We start from the raw sequence: 13,284 nt of genomic DNA, 5'->3' as shown, positions 1-13,284 counted from the left end.
ATATACCTAATGCTAGATGACGAGTTAGTGGCTGCAGCGCACCAGCATGGCACATGTATACATATGTAACTAACCTGCACATTGCACTCATGTACCATAAAACCTAAAGTATAATAATCAAAAAAAAAAAAAAAAAAGCAAGGGTTGCAACCCCAGTCTCTGATAAAACAGACTTTAAACCAACAAAGGTCAAAAGAGACAAGGGCATTACATAATGGGTAAAGGGACCAATGCAATAAGAAGAGCTAACTATCCTAAATATACCCAATACAGGAGCACCCGGATCCATAAAGCAAGTTCTTAGAGACCTTCAAAGAGACTTAGACTCCCACACAATAATAATGGAAGACTTTAACACCCCACTGTCAACATTAGACAGATCAACAAGACAGAAAATTAACAAGGATATTCAGGACTTGAACTCAGCCCCGGACCAAGCGAACCTAATAGACATCTACAGAACTCTCCACCCCAAATCAACAGAATATACATTCTTCTCAGTACCACATCGCACTTATTCTAAAATTGACCACATAATTGGAAGTAAAACACTCCTCAGAAAATGCAAAATAACAGAAATCATAACAAACAGTCTCTTGGACCACAATGCAATCAAATTAGAACTCAGGATTAAGAAACTCACTCAAAACTGCACAACTACATGGAAACTGAACAACCTGCCACTGAATGACTACTGGGTAAATAACGAAATTAAGGCAGAAATAAATAACTCCTTTGAAACCAATGAGAACGAAGACACAACGTACTCAACTCAGTGGGACACATTTAAAGCAGTGTGTAGAGGGAAATTTATAGCACTAAATGCCCACAGGAGAAAGCGGGAAAGATGTAAAACCGACACCCTAACATCACAATTAAAAGAACTAGAGAAGCAAGAGCAAACAAATTCAAAAGCTAGCAGAAGACAAGAAATAACTAAGATCAGAGCAGAACTGAAGGAGTTAGAGACATGAAAAACCCTTCAAAAAATCAATGAATCCAGGAGCTGGTTTTTTGAAAAGAGTAACAAAATAGATAGACCACTAGCCAGACTAATAAAGAAGAAAAGAGAGAAGAATCAAATAGACACAATAAAAACTGATAAAGGGGAGATCACCACTGATCCCACAGAAATACAAACTACCATCAGAGAATACTATAAACACTTCTATGCAAATAAACTAGAAAATCTAGAAGAAATGGATAAATTTCTGGACACGTACACCCTCCCAAGATGAAACCAGGAAGAAGTTGAGTCACTGAACAAACCAATAACAAGTTCTGAAATTGAGGCAGTAATTAATAGCCTACCAACCAAAGAAAGCCCAGGACCAGAGAGATTCACAGCCGAATTCTACCAGATGTACAAAGAGGAGCTGCTATGATTCCTTCTGAAACTATTCCAAACAACAGAAAAGGAGAGACTCCTCCATAATTCATTTTATAAGGCTAACTTCTTCTTGATACCAAAACCTGGCAGAGACACAACAGAAAAAGGAAAATTTCAGGCCAATATCCCTGAGGAACATTGAAGTGAAAATCCTCAGTAAAATACTGGCAAACCGAATCTAGCAGCACATCAAAAACCTTATCCACCACGATCAAGTCAGCTTCATCCCTGGCATGCAAGGCTGGTTCAACATAAGTAAATCAAATCAATAAACATAATCCATCACATAAACAGAACCAATGACAAAAACCACATAATTATCTCAATAGATGCAGAAAAGGCCTTTGATAAAATTCAACACCCCTTCATGCTAAAAACTCTCAATAAACAGGTATTGATGGAACATATCTCAAAATAATAAGAGCTATTTATGACAAACCCACAGCCAATATCATACTGAATGGGCAAAAGCTGGAAGCATTCCCTTTGAAAACTGGCAAAAGACAAGGATGCCGTGTCTCACCACTCCTATTTAACCTGGTATTGGAAGTTCTGGCCAGCACGATCAGGCAACAGAAAGCAATAAAGGGTAGAGGAAGTCAAATTATCTCTGTTTGCAGATGAAATTATTGCATTTTTAGAAAATCCCACTGTCTCAGCCCAAAGTCTCCTTAAGCTGATAAGCAACTTCAGCAAAGTCTCAGGATACAAAATCAATGTGTAAAAATCACAGGCATTCATATACACCAATAACAGACAAACAGAGAGCCACATCATAAGTGAACACCCATTCACAACTGCTGCAAAGAGAATAAAATACCTAGCAATACAACTTACAAGGGATGTGAAGGACGTCTTCAAGGAGAACTACAAACCACTGCTCAAGGAAATAAGAGAGGACACAAACAAATGGAAAAACATTCCATGTTCATGGATAGGAAGAATCAATATTGTGAAAATGGCCATACTGCCCAAAGTAATTTATACATTCAATGCTATCCTCATCAAGCTACCACTGACTTTCTTCCCAGAATTAGAAAAAAATACTTTAAATTTCATATGGAACCAAAAAAGAGCCCACATAGCCAAGACAATCCTAAGCAAAAAGAATGAAGCTGGAGGCATCACGCTACCTGACTTCAAACTATACTACAAGGCGACAGTAACCAAAACAGCATGTTACTGTTACCAAAACAGACATATAGACCAATGGAGCAGAACAGAGACCTCAGAAATAACACCACACATCTACAACCATCTGATCTTTGACAAACCTGACAAAAACAAGCAATGGGGAAAGGATCTCCTATTCAGTAAATGGTGCTGGGAAAACTGGCTAGCCATACACAGAAAACTGAAACTGGACCCCTTCCTTACACCTTATACAAAAATTAACTCAAGATGGATTAAAGACTTAAATGTAAGACCTAAAACCATAAAAACCCTAGAAGAAAACCTAAGCAATACCATTCACGACACAGGCATGGGCAAAGACTTCATGACAAAAACACCAAAAGCAGTGGCAACAAAAGCCAAAATTGACAAAATGGGATCTAGTTAAACTTAAGAACTTCTGCACAGCAAAAGAAACTATCATCAGAGTGAACAGGCAGCCCACAGAATGGGAGAAAATTTTTGCAATCTACCCATCTGAAAAAGTTCTAATATCCACAATTTACAAGGAACTTAAACATATTTACAAGAAAAAAAACAAACCACCGCATCAAAAAGTGGGTGAAGGATATGAACAGACACTTCTTAAAAGAAGACATTTACGTAGCCAACAAACATATTAAAAAAAGCTTAACATCACTAATCATCTGAGAAATACAAATCAAAACCACAATGACATACCATCTCACGCCAGTCAGAATGGCAATTATTAAAAGTCAGGAAACAATAGATGCTGGCAAGGCTGTGGAGAAATAGGAACACTTTTACACCGTTGGTGGGAATGTAAATTAGTTCAACCATTGTGGAAGACAGTATAAGGATTCCTGAAGGATCTAGAACCAGAAATACCATTTGATCCAGCAATCCCATTACTGGGTATATTCCCAAAGGAATATAAATCATTCTACTATAAAGACACATGCACACGTATGTTTATTGCAGCACTGTTCACAACAGTAAAGACATGGAAGCAACCCAAATGCCTGTCAGTGATAGACTAGATAAAGAAAATGTGGTACATACACATCATGGAATACTATGCAGCCATAAAAAGGAATTGTGTCCTTTGCAGGGACATGGATGAAGCTGAAAGCCATCATCCTTAGCAAACTAACACAGGAACAGAAAACCAAACACTGTGTGTTCTCACTTGTAAGTGGGAGTTGAACGTTGAGAATACATGAACACAGAGAGGGGAACAACACACACCAGGGCCTGTTAGTGGGTAGAGGGTAAGGGGAGAAAACTTAGAGGATGGGGCAATAGGTACAGCAAATCACCATGGCATATGTATACCTATGTAACAAACCTGCACGTTCTGTGCATGTATCCTGGTTTTTTTTTTTTTTTAGAAGAAATAAAAAACAAACAAATTTCGAGCACCTACTATGTGCAAAGCCCTCTGTCAAGAGCCTTTGGAGCAAGAGAGCTCTGCTTTCCCCACCAAAAAAAAAGGAACCATCCAACTGAAAATGTCAACAGTGCCAAAGTTGTGAAATTCTGCACTAGAAGATAAACTTTAAACAAAAGATGAATAGAGAAACTACAAGATAACTGGTAATCTTGAGCTGTAAATCTACACACTGTATTATTACAGAACAGATTGTAAATGCAGAACATTATAGAAATGTAGAAATGATGATGTAAAAATCATGTAACAAAAGTTGGGAGAGAAAGTAGGAGAGGAAATTGTGGCAGTATTACAGGTAAGCTGAGTTACATATCGTTAATAGCCATAGGTCAAAAGATGATAATTTAACATTATAAATCAAGTTATAGACTAGCTATATTTCAACCGTATAAATGTTGACACTAAAACTGCAATCAACTAAAATCAGATGGAAGAGGAGACTAAGAAGGGGAAAATGAGAAAATATGCTAATTGCATTGCTTATAATAAGGAGGGAATAGAAACCATACACAGAAATAGAGGATTAAGTATTATATAAAGTTACAGTTATAAAAGTGGCTCATCTTTACTTCATAGCACTTATCACAGGGTAATTTTGCATTTACTTATATGATTGATTGATTACAATCACTATCCCAGTGGGTAACTAATGAAGGGAACTGGTAAGGTCTGTTTTTGTTCACTAAATATATTCCGTCCTTGTTATTTGCAGTAGTTCTGTTCTACAAACAATGAATTACTCATTACTGAACCATTTCTCCTGGGAGAAATATGGGGCTAGGTTCCTGCAAACCTCTGGTTTCAACATTTTCATCAACTGATCAACACATAATTTTGTTTTATATTTGTTTCTATTTAAAGATACTTTAATAAATATATACAGTTGATTTGTTAACATTGAACTTAGGGCCAACAACACTACTCACGCCTGAAGGAAACTTATCTAACACATTATCTTGTTCTCTGTAAGGCCCATCACAGCCTTCTTGTGCTCAGGAACACTAGACAGCACTTCAACACTATGCTTGGGGCCCACAGTGAAATCACTAACTAAAAGCACAAACATTCAAGAAACACAGCGCTAAACAGACAGGGAAAACAGTACCCGTTTACAATATGAGAACTGAAACAAGAAGGCAGAGGTAGCCTTGTTCCACCTCAGCTGGGGGCATGTGTGTTGTGTGACTCAAATTTTTCAGTGCTCTGCACATATCCATGCATGACTCAGAAAGCCCTATGAGTACCAATTCTGGGGTTACAAGTAAATTTTATCGATGAGGTAAACTTGAATCTACTAAGTCCACCATAAGTATCAATAAATGCATCTGTAGAATTGAATAGGATGTTATCATCTGACAACAAACATTTGTAAGTTATTAGTGAGTGTATTGTGATTCTGAGCTGTGCAAGTCAAGGAATTTCTATGAAAGATACATAAATGTTAATACACATATCTGATTAATACACATACCTGTATGGGTTTTTTTCTCATGTAAAGACAGCTTAGTGAATTTTGGAGGTAAGGGTCTTCGAAGAAGCAGTGGGGGCTTTTGCATTTTAATGAATAATAAGTGCTGTTTTTCATAATCCTTGGTTTAAGTGAGAATTGAAAAGGTTTTGAATATGTTTGAATTGTTGAAAAATAATAAGAATTTAGATTACATCTTAATGAAAATCATTCTGTACCAATACTCTACTGAATCCAGGCAGAATTCCTTTATCAAAAAAAAAGAGAGTAAGAAAATAATTCTTTAAAACTTCTATTAATAGAATCCAGTTAAAATGTAGGGTTATAAGTAAACATAGAATTTTAAAAATATGTGTATTATTACTATCCAGGATCATTCTACAATTTTCCATGTTAGTACAAAGTTCAATTTGCCAATGCTATTTCAACTAGTAAATACTAATTTTTCAGAATAGTGGAAATGATATTTTTTTCTCTCTCTCCAAAATGTTATCCCTATAAATGTAGAAAGAGAATTTGGTCAGAAATGTGTAGAAGATCCCTTCATTAGATAAGCCTCTGAAGACCCACCATATCTAAACATTCACAAACAAATTGTTTTCTTTTATAATGGCTTGTTTTTCAACCACTATGCTTGGGCGAAAACCATTCAATCCTAAAATAAGATGGGTTTCACTATAATGAGATTTCCCAGGGCTGCTGGATCCCAACTCATACTGTTTAGAAATGATGCGAGAAGATGCACCCCCAATATGTGCTTTTAGTTATTCCATTGATAGCCTAGAAGGGAACACCCTGGAACTGCACAAATGGGCCGTTTACCGCCAAAAGATAACTGCACACAAGCGCTCAAGGTGTACTCCCTGCTCATATGTTCTACACGATGCTGGAAATCTCCCTTCCGTAGTACCCAAAGAGGTGCGTGGAAGTGCTGGACTCCCACACTACCCTTTAGGATAATCAGCCGCTTCCCAAACCAACTGGCTTTTCGTCTCCTATCTCCTTTTCCTCGGAATCTAGGCAGCGAGGTAAAGGTCCAGCGAGGGTCTTCCTGCAGGAGGCTGTTCCCGAAGAAGCACCTCGAATCCACACCCTCTAGGAGGCCAAAGAGACACACCCTAGCAACCGGGGTCCGCTAAGCCAGCCCAGCCACTCGACGCGCAGGCGCGGGGCGGGACAGGCGAGGCGGGCGCCGGGAGGGGCCGGCCCAGCCCACGGTGCGGCGCGCGCGGAGCCCTCGCCTTCCTCCGCCGCACTGTGGGGCTGCAGGGAGGCTGCGGGCCGTGGGGGCCGGAGGAGAAGCCGGCTCCACGTGCAGCTGCTGTACGGAACGCCGTGGTGACAATTGTTATTACTATTTTTATGCTTAATGGCAATGACCACTATTATTTATTATTTACTTCTCTCGATAACAGGATGCTTTACTTGGGTATCTAGAATATGGGCTGGCATTCTTTAACGCTGCACTTTTGTGCAGCCGGGTCCCGGGACTAATTTTGCAGTGCTCTCGAAAAGCGGACATTCGCTTTTCTTTCTCTTCCTTTCATGCAACCTGTTTTGTCTTTCTGATTCTTTAAAGTTCCTGGCTGAGACTGGATTGTGTAGAAATAAGGGCATTAGGGATCCAAGCGGGCGGTAAAAGAAACCCATTTCTCACTGTCATCGTCCTCTGTTCTGGTTATCATATTGTGACGTGTCGCCTCTGTCATGGTGTTGATGAACCTGTGTGTGCAGTGATAGATACATCGTGTGTGTTTGCAAAAATGTGCGTGTTTCTCTGGAGATTTGAGGGGAAAAGAGCACTAGAAAGAACTCATCTGATAGATGCGGAAATCCGTACTCAGAAAGTAAACTAGGTAGAGCTTCCTTCCAGGTTTGGTTTTTTTCGAAGTACTAGTGCAGGAACTTTATAACAGAAGTTGGAAAATGAGAGACTTCTGTATAAATCTTTCTAGCTTTGGGGATCTTTCAAGATTCACACCATAACCATGTCTTCCTTTTTCTCCTTAGTAGCAAACATATTTTAAAACAATCAATGAAAAAAGTAGAAAAGTTTAAACAAAAAAGTAATCAGACTCTGGAAAATATTATGCAACTTGTTTTCCTTTATAGTAGTAGTGTACTGTTTCTTTTCCTCATAAGTTTACTGTGTCCCAATTATACTGCTGCCCCAGACTATGAATTTATTTCCACTTTTTTTCCACCATATGAATTTTTTTCCACCATAGATTCATTAGTTTCTCAGAAATACAAAGCTGAAAACAAAAGGCAGCTCTGATGGCTAAGATTAGTCTCAAGTAATATATATCGTGCATATTTTGTAAATGTGAAAAAATGTTTATATTTTTAAGCATAAAAAATGGCAGTGTAAATTGAGTCAGGTACCTATGCTCTTCAAGATCATTGGAACCATAAGAACTACAGGAATTCAGTTTTACTGACTGACGTTTGGCCTTTAAAATTTATACTTAGTTTTGTGTAGTCGAAAGCAAGCCTTCTGAATGCTTTTTCAAAAAATGCTTTGTCACACGTGGAATCCGCAGGCATCCAGGTTTCATTCCTTGCAGATTTCTTCTAGCAAGTATGAGACTAAAACCTAGGGCGGTTTAATATGTAATCTCCTCAGGTGTGAATATTTTGTCTTCTGTTTCTACCACTTAGTACCAAACATTTAGGCAAATGGGATAGTTATTATGAAAATTAAATCCATGGCTTGGTATGTTTTATATGTATATATGTTTTTCTAACACATCTGACTCGCTTTGTCTATGGAAATGATATATCAGTATAGGATGAGTTTAGACAGGACAAACGAAATTCAGTTTAGATTATTTTATAGTTCTTATAGTTTTGAAAATATTATCTCCTCAATTTTCTTTCTTCTTTTGTAAAATAATGTGTTTTTGAAATAATGAATAGCTCCCTTTTTGATTTTAAGGGTCTGCTTTTTCTGATGTACGTACAGTCAGCCTATTTATTTGTTCCATCCCCTTTGCAGTTTGGCAGAACCTTATGAAGAAGCTTCCCAAACTAAACCACAGTGCTTTCACTCTATTAGCAAATTGTACTAAAGATGCCAGTGTAATGATGAGCGCCAAGGTTATAGACATCCTGCATTTTTTAAATGTTGCTAAAATGAGATAAAAGCCTTATGCAGAAGCAACCGCAGGCACCCGGCAGGTAATTCTATCGATTTCCCTAGTAAGTGGGAAATGCTTGGGGAACCTTAGATTTGCTGTTGGTTCTGTTGGAATGATGTGAAAAGTGTTGCTAGACATCTTCATTATTTTCCATAGACCTGTCTCTTATTTATTTATTTACCTTTAAAATAGGACAGAGGTTTACTAAACAGCTTGGCCATTGTAGTTTTAACCTAATATTTTACCTTATGGAAATAATGGAGTAATTTGTGTTTTTATGTTCATATTAGTTTTTTTAAGTACTGTTAAAGAATGAATAGTTATTTTTGAGCACATATTTGTTCAACTACTGAGTCTCCAGAGTAACACAGGGCACTAAAATGCTTTTGAGAAAGAGGTGTTTTATTGGTCTGAATTTACCTGTTTATATTAATTATATGTACGGGGAAATGTCTTCTTCACCAGTCACAGTGGCTTAAATGTACCCACTTATTTCATGTGTTTTCATGCTGTTGCCTAGAGAATAGTTTTATATTTTCTCAAATGTTAATAAAGATATTTTGAAGAAGCTGCTACTCTTTTTATCCCCATATCTTACTATAAAGACAAACACTTCATTTGTTTTTAATTATTTTCAGCCAATTATTTCTTTTTGTCTTTCAAGGTGATAGTTATTTCCTTTGTTTGAACTGGAGATCCTGGGATTCCTTTAAAAAAAATTACTAATAAGGAAATGTCATGCAACTTTTATCATGGAATTAAAAAAAAAAATCCAAACACGAGGAAAGGACAATGTCTGTCTGTTTTCAAAAGTGCCTTCATGAATTTAGTCATTCATTCCAGAATAATTTATTGGAAACCTACTATGCATAAGTTACTTCACTAGGTGCTAAACTTTAAGCTTTATTAAAACAACTTATAATGATTAATTTGAGGCTTTATAATTTAGACATTGAAATGAAATTTTAAATAATTTCCAAAGACTACACTTATCTGCATTATAACTACTTGAGGGTTTTTTTTTATTTTAACAATTTTTTATTATATTGCTTTGGTAGAATAGTGTTGTTTATTCGCACTCCTCTGATTCTCAGAAACATTTTTGAGTTTTTTTTTTAGCTGCAGTGATCATTTTAGACTGCCTGCAACCAGCTAATATTAGATATTTGTATATATTGCATGATTGTGTCCTTCACCAAAAAAAGTTAAATAATATTTGTTTCCTTAATATTAAGCACTTAAGCATGAGCAATGTACATTAGTATGTGGAAGCACTGTTTTAAATGTTGATTTTATTTTAGCTTCACAATTATTATATTAATTGAGGATGCTGGCATCTGCATTAAATTTCAAGCACAGGAAGCATAGCACAGCTCTACCCAGCTGGGTTCATATTTGGCCGCCACTTGTCAGCTCTGTGCCCTTGGACCAGCTACTTAACCTAAGCCCTAGGGGTTTCCTCATTTGTAAAACTGGGTTAAAATGGTACTTACCAAAGGGTCTTGTGAGGAGTTAAAGAGATAATCTGTGTCAGAGGCTTAGTTCTGTGCCGGCCACAGAGTCAGTGCTCAGTAGATGTTGTTAGAAAATTAAAATAAAACAGCCCAGTTTTCCGGTCTCCACACCCCTGCATTATGTGATGATAGTTTACGTTAACTGAAATATTGGAGGGCTATACATCCTGGGCATTTATCCACAAAATTTATCCACAAAATTTCACATTTAACTTTCCTAATGTCTGCAAATGTTGGCAACTCTAGTTTGCAGTTCTCAGACTGTGGCACAAATGCTATGCTCTAGGCAGTGTCCTACATTCTGTCACAGGTCTTTATACTCCTCTGGGCGGCACAGGAGCTGTGGGAGAGCTCGTGCCTGAAGGAGACCTGGTACCGTGATGTAAGAGGCCTTGACTCTCCCCCACGTGAGTTGGGTCTGCGAGCTGCTGTCACCATTGATTGAACTGGGCTGAATCGATGATAAATTTCAACCGGTAACCCAAGGAAGAAAGCCTCTTTGTTCTCAGCATCTTCCAGGCCACTTGGTGTGCCTAACAAAGGTGAAAAAGGGCTGCAATGTGAAGCTCCTTTGAATGGCTAGAGGGAAAGGTGTTAAATGCACATGATCTTTCTTAGGTTTTTTTCTAATGTGCACACCGGACTTTGGTAGATGACTCTACTGAGTCCCTGTACTGGCTGGGATTTAGTCCTAAACTTAGGAGGAACATGTACTATATCAATAAAGTGTCTGAGCTGCATGCTGTCTATTTCAACCCTCAGCAAACACCTGTAGCACTTAGAACCGCAGTGAGAAAAATGCTTTGTAATGACTTATTCTTCATTCTAATGTCAACATATGACCTTAAACAGTAGATACGATTTGCTTTCCAAACCTGGCATTCTGCTTATGCCTACTGCCCTATTGAGTATATGTTTTATTCGTAAGTGTATGAGGCTAAAAATTGTGTATGGGAGTAAGGGCAGGACATGTAAGAGTGCATTGTATTCTGTGGGTTGAGTGTTGGTAAAGAACTTGTATTTCTTATACCGGAACTAGACAACAAGAAGTGTAACTCACATTTCAGTATCACATAGTTTAGTATGCTGTTGACAGTTCTGCTACATTTCTGACAGTTGCAATCTCCACTTTATAATATGTTGCCAAATTTATAATATGATGCCAGATTTTATCAGGGTAGAATTAAAGTTTCAGGACATTTCTTCTCTCTCCACCCTGCCCCAGGTAGCAGAAAATTTCTTCATTTCCTTTGCCAGGTTTTCCAGGTGAGGTAATACCCAACCAAGGAAAAGAATATAGTGTCTAGCTCTATTCAGAAGCCATGGGGAAAACAGTTTGTGGGGCTTTATTCTTCTCACCACTGCAATTCCAAGAAAGCAACTATGCTTGTATGAGTTTGACATACTAGGCTCTGCTGTTTGAAGAAAAGTTTCCATGGTTACAAGAGGTTCCATGCAAACCACCAAACCAGATGATTTTAGGTGTTTTCAGCCTTGAGACAGTCTGTGTTTCTGATTCTCATTGGATGGTACCTTGCCCTGGAAAGTTTTCTCATGGAAAACTTGCGTGGCCATTGCTGGGGTACCTTCCTTGTGCCCAGGAGCTACACACACACCATCACTTCCCAAACCATCTGAATTAGGCCCAGTGGAGGCTCTGGGTCACCACTGCTTTCAATGGGAGCAAAGGAAGCCAGAACGTTCCTTTCTTCCCAACTCCCTACTTCTCTCCCAGACTCACAACGTTAGAAGGGATTGCTTCCAGAGGATTTGTAACTTGGTGTATCACTTTACCCAAGTGTTCCTGCTTAGGAAAAGAAAAAGCAAAGTGCCTCACCCTGTACACTCACTGACTGAGGACATTGGCAGTACATAGTTGTGAGACACTTGATGTCCCCAGTGAAGGTAAAAAGAAGACGGCACTAATGGGGTCAATGATGATACCAGCTTTCTGAAAGGAGTTAAAGTGAGAGACCACAGGGGTTGAAAGTGGAGCCATGAGTATAACAAATCCGTTTTGGCACCATTTGCTTAATAGAAATCAGTTAGTTAAAAACCAGAAGGGCCGGTTTTGCTAATCTTGTACTGTGCACTGTAAGACAAGCTGTGATGAATTGGAATGGCTATGATTTCTAGACCCATACCAGAGGGCTAGAGTTAGTTGGCCTAGTGTGTTTCTTAATAAATATATTTATGTTTCATACTTACTTTCATGGGGCAAGGAGTCAAAGATAAATGTTTTCTGTGTGCTGTAAAAGTATTAGAGCATTGAGGGCTTTGAGAGCTTCTTACAGTCAAGGAGATGTGGATTTTAAAGGCCAGAACTTCCTGAATGAGTTGCTGACATGTTCTGGCTAAAGGATTAAGGAACCCCAGAAGGGAATGTCTCCAGCCGAAATGGAAGACCGGCCCTTATCTCCTGCTTGATCTCTAGACCTCCCTCAGATGACCTCTGCCCTTCAGAAACATCTGCCCAAAGATTAACAGGCACCCTTCTTTCTGGTACTTCATAGCACCTCTCCCAAGTAGAAGGGACAGACTTTTGATGGCACAGGGTGAAGCACAGGAAGTGAGTACCCTCTGGGGAGGCCACACAGCCATAGTCAGAGATAAGATTTAGATCTTGTCTTCTGAAACTAATAAAATGCACTTTATAGTGATTTTATACTGTTTGTTTTGAGTATTTTAGAGATAGGGTCTCGCTCTGTCCCCAGGCTGGAGTGCAGCGGCATAGTCATAGCTCGCTGCAGCCTCGAACTCCCAGGCTCAGGCGATCCTCCCACCTCCGCCTCCTGAGTAGCTGGAACTACAAGCACCCATCACTGTGCCCAGCTCATTTTTAAATTTTTTTTGTAGAACAGAGTCTCACAGTGTTGCCCAGGCTGGTCTCAAACTCCTGCTGAGGAGATCCTCCCACCTCAGCCTCCCAAAGCACTGGGATTACAGGCATGAGCCACCATGCCCGACCTTGTATGTTGTCTTTTGAGAAATGTTTATTCAAGTCCTTTGCCCATTTTTTAGTAAGGTTATTTGTTTTCTTGTTCTTGAGTACTTTAAGTTGGATGTTAGCCCCTTATCCAGTATATGATTTGCAGATATTTTCTCCCAGTCCATGGGTTGTCTCTTCATTCTATTGTTTCCTTTGCAGTGCAGAAAGAAAATGGCATCTTATTGTAATTAGTATTTGA

At 38.6% G+C, this 13,284-nt stretch overlaps 2 protein-coding genes across 15 annotated transcripts in view; one reads left to right on the top strand and one right to left on the bottom strand.

Annotated features, from left to right (window-relative positions):
* The window catches only part of LRRC63 (leucine rich repeat containing 63), a 71,141-nt gene extending 64,445 nt beyond the window's left edge, over positions 1 to 6,696 (bottom strand). For 2 of the 5 annotated variants that reach the window (XM_054529007.2, XM_054529009.2), the window contains exon 1: positions 6,265 to 6,651. In XM_054529007.2, coding sequence (XP_054384982.2) covers positions 6,265 to 6,313 — 49 coding nt within the window. In that variant the 5' untranslated portion in view covers positions 6,314 to 6,651. Of the gene's footprint in view, positions 1 to 5,445; positions 5,690 to 6,264 lie in introns of all 5 variants that reach the window. The other 3 variants (XM_063714899.1, XM_054529005.2, XM_054529006.2) reach the window with 3 other exon arrangements.
* LCP1 (lymphocyte cytosolic protein 1) overlaps positions 6,630 to 13,284 on the top strand; it is an 83,753-nt gene continuing 77,098 nt past the window's right edge. The window contains exons 1-3 of one of the 10 annotated variants that reach the window (XM_054529013.2): positions 6,649 to 6,765; positions 8,441 to 8,622; positions 10,407 to 10,638. The gene's annotated coding sequence lies outside the window, so the exon portion shown is untranslated. Of the gene's footprint in view, positions 6,766 to 7,145; positions 7,316 to 8,440; positions 8,623 to 10,406; positions 10,639 to 13,284 lie in introns of those variants that run through there. The other 9 variants (XM_063714900.1, XM_054529017.2, XM_054529020.2 and 6 more) reach the window with 9 other exon arrangements.

The sequence above is a fragment of the Pongo abelii genome, chromosome 14, assembly GCF_028885655.2.
Source record: "Pongo abelii isolate AG06213 chromosome 14, NHGRI_mPonAbe1-v2.0_pri, whole genome shotgun sequence".
Lineage (NCBI taxonomy): Eukaryota > Metazoa > Chordata > Mammalia > Primates > Hominidae > Pongo > Pongo abelii.
The sequence above is the reverse complement of the archived record's forward strand: the minus strand, read 5'-3'. Positions and strand labels throughout refer to the sequence as shown.